The 13,990-nt window shown below is 38.7% G+C and overlaps 1 protein-coding gene across 7 annotated transcripts in view; it reads left to right on the top strand.

The window, feature by feature from the left end:
• The window catches only part of GANC (glucosidase alpha, neutral C), a 75,483-nt gene that overhangs the window by 43,819 nt on the left and 17,674 nt on the right, over positions 1-13,990 (top strand). For 4 of the 7 annotated variants that reach the window (XM_047861222.1, XM_047861220.1, XM_047861221.1 and 1 more), the window contains 7 exons: positions 40-275; positions 3,426-3,552; positions 4,482-4,561; positions 6,550-6,693; positions 7,750-7,846; positions 12,164-12,265; positions 13,558-13,801. In XM_047861222.1, coding sequence (XP_047717178.1) covers positions 40-275; positions 3,426-3,552; positions 4,482-4,561; positions 6,550-6,693; positions 7,750-7,846; positions 12,164-12,265; positions 13,558-13,801 — 1,030 coding nt within the window. Of the gene's footprint in view, positions 1-39; positions 276-3,425; positions 3,553-4,481; positions 4,562-5,724; positions 5,942-6,549; positions 6,694-7,749; positions 7,847-7,954; positions 8,968-12,163; positions 12,266-13,557; positions 13,802-13,990 lie in introns of those variants that run through there. The other 3 variants (XM_047861223.1, XM_047861225.1, XR_007152748.1) reach the window with 3 other exon arrangements.

The following is a 13,990-nucleotide window of genomic DNA, read 5'->3' as shown; positions in this document are numbered from 1 at the left end:
GTGATGGTAGCTGGCTCAGTTGTCATCTTCCACTTTCAGGCACACAAGCCATGCCCCCTCTCTTCTCTCTGGGGTACCATCAGTGCCGCTGGAACTATGAGGATGAGCAGGATGTAAAAGCAGTGGATGCAGGATTTGATGAGCATGACATTCCTTATGATGTCATGTGGCTGGACATAGAGCATACTGAGGGCAAAAGGTACTTCACCTGGGACAAGAAAAGATTCCCAAATCCCAAAAGGATGCAAGAGCTGCTCAGAAACAAAAAACGTAAGGTAAAAGAAGCTGACGCTTTGAAACCTTTTCATTACAAAGCATTTTTTTTTATTATTTAAAATTTGCATTGGCACATTAGTGGAGGAGAGCCATCTGATAAAAAAATGGCCATGGAAATAGTACCTTCAAATGTAATTGTAACTGTGATAACAGGAAAGCAATGATGGAAAGATGGTCACACCATCCGTCCCTGCCTTAGGTGTCGAGGTCCCTGCAGGACAAAGGGGCCTAGAATTCAGTCTCGTTTGTTGTGGCCATCCTGTAGTGATTTGATAGATACCCCAAAAGCATGATTTGGTTCTGATGTCAACATCAATCTCGAGATTGGGGACATCACATTAACACCAAGAGGGTCTGAAAAGGTTGATTAGTCACATAGGCATTCTTGGGGGAGCAGGGCTGGCTCCCAGCCTGCTCTTAAGATGTCTTGAGAGAGCTGGGAATGGAGACATCTCAGCTTTTGTGGTGCTTGGAGGTTTGGACTGGGGTGAGGATTCCTATGCATGCTCAGGGCTTGTGTGGTTTGAACTTCCTGCTGGCACCCAAGGAGGGAGCAATAGGGCTTTCTTTGTCAGATGTGGGCAGAAGGGTAAGGGGGAGTGGTGGGGCTAGAAAGCTCTTAACAGTCCATCAAAAATGGAGTCATATTCTTCATCATACCATTTTTTCTGCATGCTTCCCTGATGGACTCCACCTATCAATCTGGCCAAAGGAAGAACTAAAATATAAAATGGAGAGGGGAAAAAAGACACTGGAAAGTATGTAATACAGGTGTGGTGGTGGTAACAGCAATAATGAATAGAAGGAGGGAGAGGAAAAAATTGAGAGAGGAAAAGGGGGAGAACCCTAGATGTTTCATATAAATGGATCCCTGCAGTCCCTCTCCTTGAGATTAAAGTTGTCTTTTCAATCCATTCCTTTGAGCCCCAGGCCTTTCACAGGTGACCAGAGCCAATCATATTAACTCCTAATTTCCAAGTTAATAAATAGCTACCATTTGGCAAGCACTTACTATTGGCCACAGAATTTGATAGAACACAGTATTCTATCCAGTCATCACAAAATTATGAGGTAGATCTTGTTAGCCCATTTTTCAGGTGAAGAAACCGAGGCTTAGTTTTGTATTTTGCACAAAGGCACATAATAAATAAGTAGTAGGGCAAGAATCTGAACTCTGATTTGCCTGACTCCAGAACCCATGTTATTCTAAGCAACTATTTATTGAAGCCATCAGATGTTCAAAATACCGTGCTACAGATGAAGGGAATGCAAAGATGAGCTCCTGGGGGTCTTGCAGTGAGTTGGGGGAAAGACAAGTATACAACAACCACAATGTAGGGCAATAATGTAACAGCCAAAGAAAGATCAAGGTCAGGAGGGGACTAAGAGAGAGAGAAGATTGCATCCAGCTAGATTCAAGCTGGGCTTTGTGCATTTTCGATGAGCCCTGAAGGATGACTAGCTGAGAAAAGGGGAGGAAGCAGTGCAGCCAGAGGCTGAAGCACCCAGTGGTGTTTGGAAAACAGTACGCAGGTTGGTTTGGTAAGAAAACCATGTGCAAGAAAAGGCATGTGCAAGGTTTAAGTAGTAGGGAATCTGACCTTATTGTAGGCTGCTTTGTATACATTTGGAGACATTGAAAGTTTTTTAATAAGAGGTTAGTATGAAGAATATGTGAAGAACACCTACCACTCAACAAACAAAAAACAAACAACCCAATTAAAAATTGGAAAAAGGACTTAATAGACATTTCTTCAAAGATATACAAATAGTCAACAAGCACATGAAAAGATGCTTAACATCACCAGTCATTAGGAAAATGCAAACAGAACCACAATGAGATACTGCCTCATATCGTTAGGATGGCTATTATGAAAAAACAGAAAATAGCAAGTAAGGAGGTACAGAAATAGAAACACTGATAGTGGAAAATAAATGTAAAGTGTTGCAACCACTACAGAAAACAGTTTGGCAATTCCTCAAAAAGTTAAAAATACAATTACCATATGATCCAGGAAACCCACTTATGGGTATATACTCAAAGGAATTGAAAGCAGGTACTTGAGCAGAAATTTATATGCCCATATTCATATCAGCACTATTCACAATAACTGAAAGTGGAAGCAATCCAAGTGTCCATCAGCAGATGACTGGGTAAACAAAATGTGGTAAATACATGCAATGGAATATTATTCAGCCTTAAAAAAGAAGAGATCCCGTCACAAGCTACAACATGGATGAACCTTGCAGACACAATGCCAAGTGATATAAGGCAGTCACAAAAAAGATGAATACTGTATGATTTCATCAATCTGTAATACCTACAGCAGTCAAAATCATACAGACCGAAAGAATAATGGCACTTGCTCAAGGCTGGACAGAGGAGGGAATTAGTGGTTTTTAATGGGTATGGAGTTTCAGTTTTACAAGACGGAAAGAGTTCTGGACATTGCACAGCTCTGTGTATGTACTTGTACCTTTAAAATTGGTTAAGATGGTAAATTTTATGTTATGTATATTTTACTACAATTAAAAGTGTTTTAAAGTTTTTGAGCGTTGGAAAATTAAACTTCAGTTTGCAGAATAGATTTGAATAGATTTGAGGAAGGGTGGTGACAAGGTTGTCCTAGACAAATAAAGGGTTTTGATACCCTGGAGTAGGAGGTGATGGTATTAGAAAGGTAGAGAGATCCTAGAGACACGGAGTTGTGATGACAACTCTTCTCAAACCTCCTTCCTAACTATACCTGTACCATTGGGTTTGGGCTTTTTTGTTTTTAACATGCTATTCTCATTTTCTTTAATGTTTGCTTTGTCAATGTTAACTTCTAGATGTCTAGGGAGCAGGGATGACTTAATCCTCTATGTATAGCACCCAGCACCTCAGACAGAAGCTTAGTAACTGCTATTTTGAGAACACGTATTGGTTGGGAAGCAATAATTATGGAAGAGCACTGGCCTAGTTTTGATACTAATTATATTTCCATAAGCATGAAAAGTTATTGGGTTTTACCAGTATCTTAAATATTTCAATACTAGTAGTTATTTCTGAGTAAAATTTGAACCCCAAAACTATGATGAAAAGTATAAAAACCAACATATAACTCCTGTGAAACTGATGAGCTCGTCAAACCTCTGTGTCCTGACAGCTTGTGGTCATCAGTGACCCCCACATCAAGATTGATCCTGACTACTCAGTGTATGCTGAGGCCAAAGAACAGGGCTTCTTTGTGAGGAATCACGAAGGAGGAGACTTTGAAGGGGTATGCTGGCCTGGTAAGATAGCACTTTATATACTTATTATTTCCACTTGTTTAGTCCCAATTAATAAAGATTGCGTGGCCATCACCCTCATTTCTTATGGATGTCTTTTGCCACAGCGTAAGCACCTTTAAGAAAGTTTTCTTTTGTATCAAAAGATCTTTTGTATCTTCCATAACATCTGGTACAGTGTCCTCTGTATACATTTCTCAGTCAATGAATGAATGAAAAAAAAAAAAACACAAAACAAAACAAAACAGAGAAGCCTTAATAGTACTCTAAGCAAATGAAAGTAAAAATCCAAGGGATGAGAAAAGCAGAGGAGAAAAAAAAAGAACAAGTGGCCTATAGTCTCTCCCTGTCAATCTTTTTTGCCTTGTTAGCCCATAGTTTTGACTTCTCAGACTCCCATGAGTGACCTCAGCTGCCTCCAGCAACTCTGGATGCTTTATTTCAGAAGGTATTAATTTAAAGCGTTGGTAGAACCTTGGGGACAAAAAGGAATCACCACTGTATCCTCTCCTGGCACTCCATCACAAATCCATGTACTGCAGAGAAACCCCATGCATCCTTCCCCCCGCCTCCCCCTGCCCACCCTTATACCACTCATGAACACTTCTTTGTTCTCTTTAAGAACAGAAGGGTCACTCCAGATTATTTGCCATGATTACTTGGGCTCTCCTGGGCCATCAGTGAGGGACAGGCTCCGTCTGGATGCTTGTTCATTGGCATTACCCTGGGCCTCTCCGGTTGGAAAGTCTAGTCCAGATTATCATTGGAGTCCAGCAATGCCTTCATGCACTTCTTGACAGACTGCACCTCTGTATCAACTACCTTACATTTAGGGTGCCCAGTGATTACCCAACTTTGACATCTTCTCTACAACATATCTAACCATGAGGACCACTGTTTCTCACAGTCTGTCTACTCTTCTGCCTCTACAGGTCTCTCCTCTTACCTGGATTTCACCAATCCCAAGGTCAGAGAGTGGTATTCAAGTCTTTTCACTTTCTCTGCCTATCAGGTTTGTTTTTATTCTTTTGCTCTTTCCTAGTGACTTGAGAGGATGAAAGAAGGAAAAACATGATTGAATAGAGTGCTTCATTGAGTAGCTCTTGATAAGTAATCCTGGGATGAAAATGCAAGGAAGGCAACCACATTACAGACTTTGGTGGTGCCAGGAGAGGTGCCATATATATTACCAAGGGCACAAAAGCTGTGATTTCTACTTCCATTATAATAGACTCTGTGACATATCAAAGTACTTAATAATATTATATGTTAAAATTACTATATGAATTTTACATAAAACAATATTCTATAGCTTATTTAAAGATGATAATGATGTATGTGAGAATATCTTGCAAATTATAGGGGCGCCTGGGTGGCTCGGTCAGTTAAGCGTCCGACTTCTGCTCAGGTCATAATCTCGTGGTTCGTGAGTTTGAGCCCCACATCGGGCTCACTGCTGTCACGCAGAGCCCACTTTGGATCCTCTGTCCCCCTCTCTCTCTGCCCCTCCTCGCTCATGCTGTCTCTTTCTCTCTCTTGAAAATAAATAAACATTAAAAAAACAAAAGGTGTGATAAGAATTGAAATTTTTAAAGAGGTGTAATAATAAATCAATTCTTAAAATATTATAAATACATATAAAATATACAAAAAAAGAAATATATCAAAAACTATAAGAAAGAACTGGAGAGGCCACTTCTAGAAAACAGTTTTCAACCCATTATGAGGATGATAATAATGATGTTTAGTATAAATTGAGTATTGCTGTGTGCCAAGCACTGTGCTAAGCACTTTATGTACATTTTACCATTTCATCTTCAGAGTAACCTCTGAGGTTGAAACTATAAAGAACTCTAATCCCACAGATGAGGAAACTGACATATGGACAAGTTTAAAACCCCACTAAGTTCGCTCATCTTAGTAAGTGGTAGACCTAAGATTTGAACTCAGTCTGTCTCCCAAGCCCAAGTCTTAACCACTAAACTCTAGTTTCTTTTTTTTTTTTTCAATTTAAATTCAAGTTAGTTTACATATAGTGTAATAATGATTTCAGGAAAATAGAACTTGTTGGGATGAGCCCTGGGTGTTATATGTTAAGTGATGAATCACTAAGTTCTGTTTTCCTGAACTCTTCTTTATCCATTCATCAGTCGATGAACATTTGGGCTTTTACAGGGCCTGGATGTTACAAGGAGCAGGACATTTAGAAAACAATGGAATGAGCTGCCTGAAGGACTCCCTGTCATTGTAGCTATGAGTCTAATGCTGAGAGACCCGGATTCTATAAAAGGGATTTCAACACCATGATGACTAGATGACTCAAAAGCCCCTTCCCACCCTAAACTGAACAATTCTATGCAGAACACAAACTCTAGACCATGCTACCAGACAGGTATTTTACCTTTCAAATCTTGCAGAGTATTAGAGGGAAGGCAGAATCTTATCATGGACAGCTATAAATGCCCTTAGTTAAGAGTTTTTGGGGTGCCTGGATGGCTCAGTCAGTTAAGTGTCTGACTCTTGATCTCGGCTCAGGTCTTGATCTCAGGGTCATGAGTTTGAGCCCTGCATTGGGCTCCATGCTGGGCATGGAGCTTACTTTTTAAAAAAAGGTTGCAGCAGATAATGGATGTTATAGGACCTAACTGTGAACACTCATACAACCTTTCCTATAGGGGTTCTCCAGGGTAGGTCTTGAAGTGTACTTGCTGGGCAGTATTTCATATACAATATAGCACAGTATTCTTTCATTTATCAGCAAATACTTATTGGGAACCTTCTGTGGTTCAGGTACTGTTCCAGGTGTTTATGAGCAAGACTGATAAAATTCCCCACCTTGTGGACCATTTATTGTAGCATTGGAACAGAAGACAGAGCATAGATAATAAACATAATAAATAATAAATTAAATAGAGTATGAAAGAGGAATAGGGTGGCTATCATATTAACATCATCACTATAGGAGTATTATCATGGCTGAGGAAGAAATTTACTTCTTAGGGATCTACTGACATCCTCTACATATGGAACGACATGAATGAGCCCTCTGTCTTTAGAGGACCAGAGCTAACCATGCAGAAGAATGCCATTCATCATGGCAACTGGGAGCACAGGGAACTTCACAACCTCTATGGTTTTTATCAGGTAAGACATCCATAGAGAAGTCACCTGGACCCAAATGCCCTGACTTTTGGGTTGAAAGTCATTTGTAATAGCCATATTATATTGTTCATTTCTCTTTGTGGGTCTTATCAAGTTGTAGCCAATAAAGGACTTACTATTTCTCCCTTTGCACCTTTTCTTTCTATAACAAACTTGATGAATTATAGATATATGAGATTAATGATAACATAGAAACATCTTCTTTGGCAGGAGTCATTAGTAAATGACATTGAATACTTAAAGACTTTTTTTGAAGTAGGGTAGGCAATGTGTAAATACATAAACAAAGGCAATTAAAACAAATGTTTTGAAATTTCACAAATCTTATATTCATACCAGGGGAACAAGATTTAGAACATAGATATACAATTTCAGTAAGTCTTTAAATGCAGAATGCCTTAATTAACTACTTAGCCTTTTCATTAGAAGGTGGTAGAATTGTCTTCCATTTGCCAATCACATCCAAAACATATGTCAGTCATTTGCCCTTACTGATATCCGTAGTTCTTTGTTTTCATCCTGTGTTCCTATGGCTCTCCCATCAATTGGTATTTTCTAGTGGGAGTTGGTGTCTATATATAGCACAGTTCAGATTATGTGTTTACTTCTTTAAAAGCCTCTTGCTATAACTGCAAACTACTTTAGAGAATTTTCTTATGTTGGCCAGGGCCAGTCACTTAACAACCTCTTTGAATCTCATTTTTTTCCATCATTGAAAATGCTCTGTCTCAGAGGGTGTTCTGTAGATTATAAGAGAAAATCTTATAAAATGCCTAACAATAGTAAGCACTGAATAATTCTAGCTTATTATTTACTATTATTCCATTGCTATTTTAATCAAAGAAAATCTTCCACTCTTAATATGGGAATTTAGAGTAGTTTCATTGCATTATGAAAATTATTTGATAGATTTATTTTAATATTTTCCATTTTATATTCCCACCTATTTACTTTTGCATGTCTAATAGCTTATTAGGATGTTTGCAGAATGCTCTAATCTAATCATCCCTTTGAAAGTTTTCTCCTTTGCCTTTGTAGCAAATGGCTACTGCAGAAGGACTGATACAGCGATCTAAAGGAAAGGAGAGACCCTTTGTTCTTACACGTTCTTTCTTTGCTGGATCACAAAAGTATGGTAAGGCATGGCTCATATGATCAGACTTAAAAACATAAATTTGCAAACTTTTTTTTTTTTTTTTTTGTATGGTATACGGTGCTACTGTGTTGATGCCTTTTTTTCCAGTGGCCCTTCGGCAGGCCTAGGATTGTAGCAAGTGACGTTCCCGGAAGTATGCCTTTTGTCCTGTGACACAAAGTACCTCAATTTTAATAAAGTTTAGTTACTTGTTTCCCACTGAAGAAACGGCCACTTAGTTGCTGGGAGAATGACTTCAGAGTATCTCAGTTTGCTGGGATGGTCATCTCTGATTCTGTCTATTTGATTTATCTAAACCAGGGGAAATCTACTTCTTACACATTCCTTCAACCACCTGTTCCACTTAGTAATATGGCTTAAAATAGACCTGGCTGTTGCTTGTGGTCAGGGTCATCTAAAACTGGATTCAGTTTACTAGCTAATGCAGATCTAATTCAACTTAACCACCTTCCAGCAGGAAGGCTATTTTAAGTCCCCTGGCCTTGCACAAATAACTAAGAGCTTAGGTTCTAGTCTGAAGAGTCCAGCCTTTACTGTATCATACACATTATTAGGCCTCCTCCGCCAGCCCTGAAAACCAGCCCCTGTGGTACTCTGGAAAAGCCACAATATTGTTATCTCAGGCAAAGATTCATGTACATAGATGCTCACCATAGCGTTAGTCCTTGAAACAGAAAAAGAAAGAAAATCCAAATAAGGGAATACTTATAAAAGCATTATATATCCATATGATAGACTATCATAAGGCTATTTAAAATAGTACCTCTTAATTGCATGAGCAAATGTTTGTGACATCATAAGGGGGGGCACCAGAATGTTTAAATGTTGTTACAGTATATTATCACAATTTTGTTTAAAAAATAGAGATAGCAATCTAAATCAATAAGTTTAGTATCTTGGTGATTATGAGTGATTTTTAAATTTTCTTCTTTTTACCTATCTCTATTTTCCAAATTCTCTACAAGAATCATTTTTAATCACTAAAAAATGTCAAGTATTGGGGTGCCTAGTTGGCTCAGTTGGTTGAGCGTCCCATTTTTGGTTTTGGCTCAGGTCATGATAGCACAGCTCATGAGTTCAAGCCCCGCATCAGGTTCTGAGCTGACAGAGTCTCTCTCTCTCCCTCTTGGGATTCTCTCTCTCCCTCTCACCCTGCCCCTTCCCCACTCGCATGCATGCTCTCTATCAAAATAAATAAACATTTTTTAAGTCAAGTATTTTTTTTTATTTCTTAATGTGGATTTTATTTTTTAGAGAGAGAGACAGACAGACAGAGCCCAAGCAGGGGAAGAGCAGAGAGAGAGGGAGACAGAATCCAAAGCAGATTCCAGACTTTGAGCTGTCAGCATAGAGCCCAACTCGGGCTTCAAACTCTCAGACTGCAAGATCATGACCTGAGCCAAAGTCAGACGCTTAACCGAATGAGCCTCCCAGGTGCCCCTAAAAAGTAAATTTTATGAAAATACTAAAATGAAAATGAAAATACTAATAAGTAGCAATTAAAAAAAGATAAAAGATATGAATACTAAGTAATCTCCAATCTCTTAAATATCAGCCTACTGCCTAGTCTTCAATACTCTGTGAAACTATCAGCCCTCCCCAAAGTGTAGCAAGTGAGGCATTACAGAGAACACTACTGTGTTAAGTTTTATGCTTAGACCAATAGCCAGAGCTCGGTTCTGACTAAACAACCGTATGACACATGAAAATATCTGCATGCTTACAGGAACTTTCTCTCTTGACCAGAATGCCACCATGTTGATTTCACAATCATTTTGTCTCATTTGAAGTCAAGGAGAAATTACTAGAGCACCTTAAAAAAAAAAAAAAAAAAAAAAAAAAAGCAGTCCCTTGAAAATATTTTTCTTCACTGGCCTTAGGACAACCTAAAATTTCTGTGGAAGATTAAAACAAAAATAGCTTCCAGAACTATTTTGATAGAAGATAGACAAAAATGCCTCAGGACTAATTTAGATTTAGTAAAGTAAGATTTTTTTTTCTTGTGTGAATCTCTTTAGTGGTATATAATTTATCTTCACAATGTCTTATCAACTATACAATGATCAAGAGCAGTGGCTTTAGAGTCACACTCCCTGGGCTCAAATCCTGCCTCTATCACTTAATAACTATGTATTTTAATCCATTGTTGGCCATATTTCCTTCATCTGTAAAATGAAGTTAACTAGTGTTTACCTGATAATGTTGTGATGATTCAGTGAGCTACTACAAGCCAAATAGTATCATCTGCCTCCATCAGACCTTGATAAATCTTAACTATTGTTCTTGCTACTGTTATTATGCCTCCTTATACAGTCTGTACCACTCCTCTTAAATTATAGAGTGGCTTTTTTGAGAGGGGGTGTAGGAATAGGCATAAAAATCAATGGAACAGAATAAAGAATCCAGAAAGAGTCCAACACCCATATGATTAATTAAATAGGAACAGAGTTGCCAAAGCAATTCAATGGAAAGAAGAGTTTTTCAATAAATGGTGTCAGAACACTGGGTATGGAGGTGGGGGAAGGAAAGAACCTTGACCCTTACCTCTTACCATACACAAAATAATTCAAAATGGAATATAGACCTTAACTATAAAAGATAAAACAAAAACTTCTAAAAGGAAACATAAAAACTCTTTGTGACTTTGAGGTAAACAAGATTTCTTGGATGGAACACAGAAAGCATGAACTATAAAAGGAAAAAAATGCTAAGTCGGACTTTATCAAAATTGAAAACTTCTACCCTTTCAAAGATGTTAAGAAAATGAAAGTCAGAGATGCCTGGGTGGCTTAGTAGGTTAAGCTTCGACTTCAGCTCAGTTCATGATCTCACAGTTTGTGAGTTCGAGCCCCACATTGGGGTCTGTGCTGACAGCTCAGAGCCTGGAGCCTGCATCGGATTCTGTGTCTCCCTCTCTCTCTGTCCCTCCCCTGTTCGTGCTCTCTCTTTCTCTCTCAAAAATAAATAAACGTTAAAAAAATTTTTGTTTAATCAATCAATAATAAAAAGACATGTACTTTTAAAAATAGCAAAAGATTTGAATAGACACTTTACAAAAGAAAACATATAAATGATCCATAAATACATGAAAAGATGCTCAAAATCATTAGTCTTTAGAGAAATACAAATTAAAACCACAGAGAGACACCACTACACATCCATTACAGTAGCTGTAATTAAAAAGACACATTACCAGGGCACCTGGGTGCCTCAGTTAAACGTTCAACTCTTGTTTTCGACTGGGGCCATGATCTCGTGGTTTTTTAGTTGGAGCCCCATGTCGGGCTCCACAATGAGAGTGTAGTCTGCTTGGGATTCTCTGTCTCTGTCTCTCTCTCTCTCCCTCTCTCTGCTCCTCCCCCACTCACTCTCCCTGTCTCTCTAAATAAGTTAATTTTAAAACAATTCTAATTAAAAAAAATTTTTAAAGACACACTACCAAGTGTTGCCAAGAATGTAGAGCAACTGAAATTGTCATGTATTAATAACGTAAAAGTAGTACAACCACTATGCCAAACGGTTCGAAGTTTTCTTAAAGTATGCAACATACACTGAACACAGACCTAGCAATTCCACTCCCAGATAGCTACCCAAGAGAATGAAAACATATGTCATGTGATTGGGACACAAATGTTTATAGCGGCTTCATTCACAATAGCCAAAACTTGCAAAGAATCCAAATGTCCATCAATAGATGAGTGGCTAAACTTGTGATAGATCCATGCTATACAAAACTATTCAGCAAATAAAAAGGAATAAACTATAACATTATGCTGAGTGAAAAAGCTAGAACACAAAATAGTATATGTTTCCATTTATATAAAATTCTAGAGAAGATAAAGAAATCAGATCAATTGTTAGGTAAAGTGGAAGGTTATTGACTGCAAAGAAGCCCAGTGATCATTTACACTGTTTCTGTACCCTGCTTGTGGTGACAGTTACAGGTTTTTGAGCTCAGACTCTTCACTTAAAATAGGTACATTTATTATATGCAAATTATATTTCAGTAAAGATGATTTTTTTAATGTTTCTCCTAAAATCAGACTTGAGTTACACTTCAAAAATAAGTGCAATTTCAGAATATTTTTACAAAATGTTTTGTGGATCTTAAGAACTTTTTCACATTAGAAAATCAATATATTTTCATTGTAGAAACCAGATTTTGTATATTTTAAGGTAAGAAAGAAATGTTTTCCTTTATATTAATTTGTCTATTTCAAATAAAGAATCTATGAAATTGAGTGCATGAGCTGATTTGTAATTTTTTTTTTGATACCTTGTTACTGGTGATCAAAGGTGCTGTGTGGACAGGCGACAACACGGCAGAATGGAGCTACCTGAAAATTTCTATCCCTATGTTACTCACCCTCAGCATTACTGGGATCCCTTTTTGTGGAGGTATGATGATATCCACAAGCTTGAAGTGAGAGAAAATAAAAAACTAGGGTGTTTCTCCATCCAAGCTGGTCACAAATGCCTTCTCATTAGCTGCTTTGGGAGGGATAACTGTGGAAAAAAGAAAATGAGGAAATTGAAGGGATACTTCCAAGCTGTTTGTGTCTCGTCTGAAGTGAGGACATGAAATAAAGTCATCAGAGAGCCCAGAGTGCCTGGGTGGCTCAGCTAGTGAAGCATCCAACTTAGCTCAGGTCATGATCTCACAGTTCGTGAGCTTGAGCCCTGCGTCAGCGAGAACATGGAGACTGGAGCCTTCTCTGCCCCTGCTCGTGCTCTCTCTCTCTCTCTCTCTCTCTCTCAAAAATAAGTAAACATTAAAAAAAAAATTTTTTTTAAGTCATCAGAGAGCCCAAGTGCTTTTTTCCCTCTTTCTCTGATTCCTCCTTAGATGCTCTTGATAACTGAGTTTTTCTGAAACATACCTTTTCATCAAAGTGAGAAAAATGGAGAGAAGTACAAAGAATTTAGCAAATCAGAGATAAGCCTTACAGAAATCCTTTTTTACTCAGCAGGTTTAAAATTGTGTGACATATTTTAACTGTTTAAAAAAAAAAAAAGATATGCTCTTGGGAAAGATAAATTTAGTTAAAATACGATTCCCTGATGGGTTGCTTTCCCTAAATCCTAGTAATTGTCTGCGGATGAGAAATCCCAGTATGGAAGGTGCTCGGCGAGACTAGTTCCAGCTGCTCCTTGTTTTCTGTAGGAATAGAAGCAACTTTATGTCACACACATTTTAACAGATGTGTTTCTTATGGTATTGGTCCACAGACAAGAAATATGTATCCTCCTTAAGGACCAAGCATCACATTCTCCCTAAGTCTCTAATTCTGATTGTCTGTTTTTTAGTTCAGTAATTTTTATCTTGCTTTCAGCTGTTGCTTTCAAAAGGAAATCAGTTGCCGACCTCCTACCCCGGCCCTGAACATACTTATTGAGACAGGTCGACATTTTGCAATTTCTGGGTTTGGGAACATAACAGAAATGTTAATCTTGCGGCAAAACCTCTGACCTTTGGACGAGAAAAGAGTATTCGAAGAGAATATTGTCAGCTCCCAAACAGGCTGAGTTTTTAAATACGTGCTCCCTAATTTCAGGCCACAGTTTTATCCTGTCATTTTGAGTGTACATACAGCACATTTATCCCGTCCGTCTTCAAGCCCTCATTTTACCGGTGTGCAGTATTTGTTAGAAGACCGGTTGCCTCACTTGGCCTTCCTTTGCCTAACCAGCTGACGTAGGTGGCTTCATTGGGAATCCAGAAGCAGAGCTGCTAGTGCGTTGGTACCAGGCCGGAGCCTACCAGCCCTTCTTCCGGGGCCACGCTACCATGAACACCAAGCGGCGGGAGCCATGGCTCTTTGGGGAGGAACACACCCGGCTCATCGGAGAAGCCATCAGACAGCGCTACACCCTCCTGCCCTATTGGTATTCTCTGTTCTACCGGGCACACGTGGCTGCCGAACCCGTCATGAGGTAAATAGGCTTCACCAGTTGGGGGCCCCAGCACCCAATCTACACCAGAAAAATCCCCTAGCCATTGGGGAACTCAGTAATTACACAGTGATTTCAAGAGAAAAGCCATGTGTTTAATCAGCTGTCAATCAGATTATTGAGCACCCACTGTGAGCAGGGTCAAGGAGTTGAGGTCAAAGAAAAGCCAGA

Source organism: Prionailurus viverrinus, chromosome B3 (assembly GCF_022837055.1).
Source record: "Prionailurus viverrinus isolate Anna chromosome B3, UM_Priviv_1.0, whole genome shotgun sequence".
Lineage (NCBI taxonomy): Eukaryota > Metazoa > Chordata > Mammalia > Carnivora > Felidae > Prionailurus > Prionailurus viverrinus.
The sequence above is the reverse complement of the archived record's forward strand: the minus strand, read 5'-3'. Positions and strand labels throughout refer to the sequence as shown.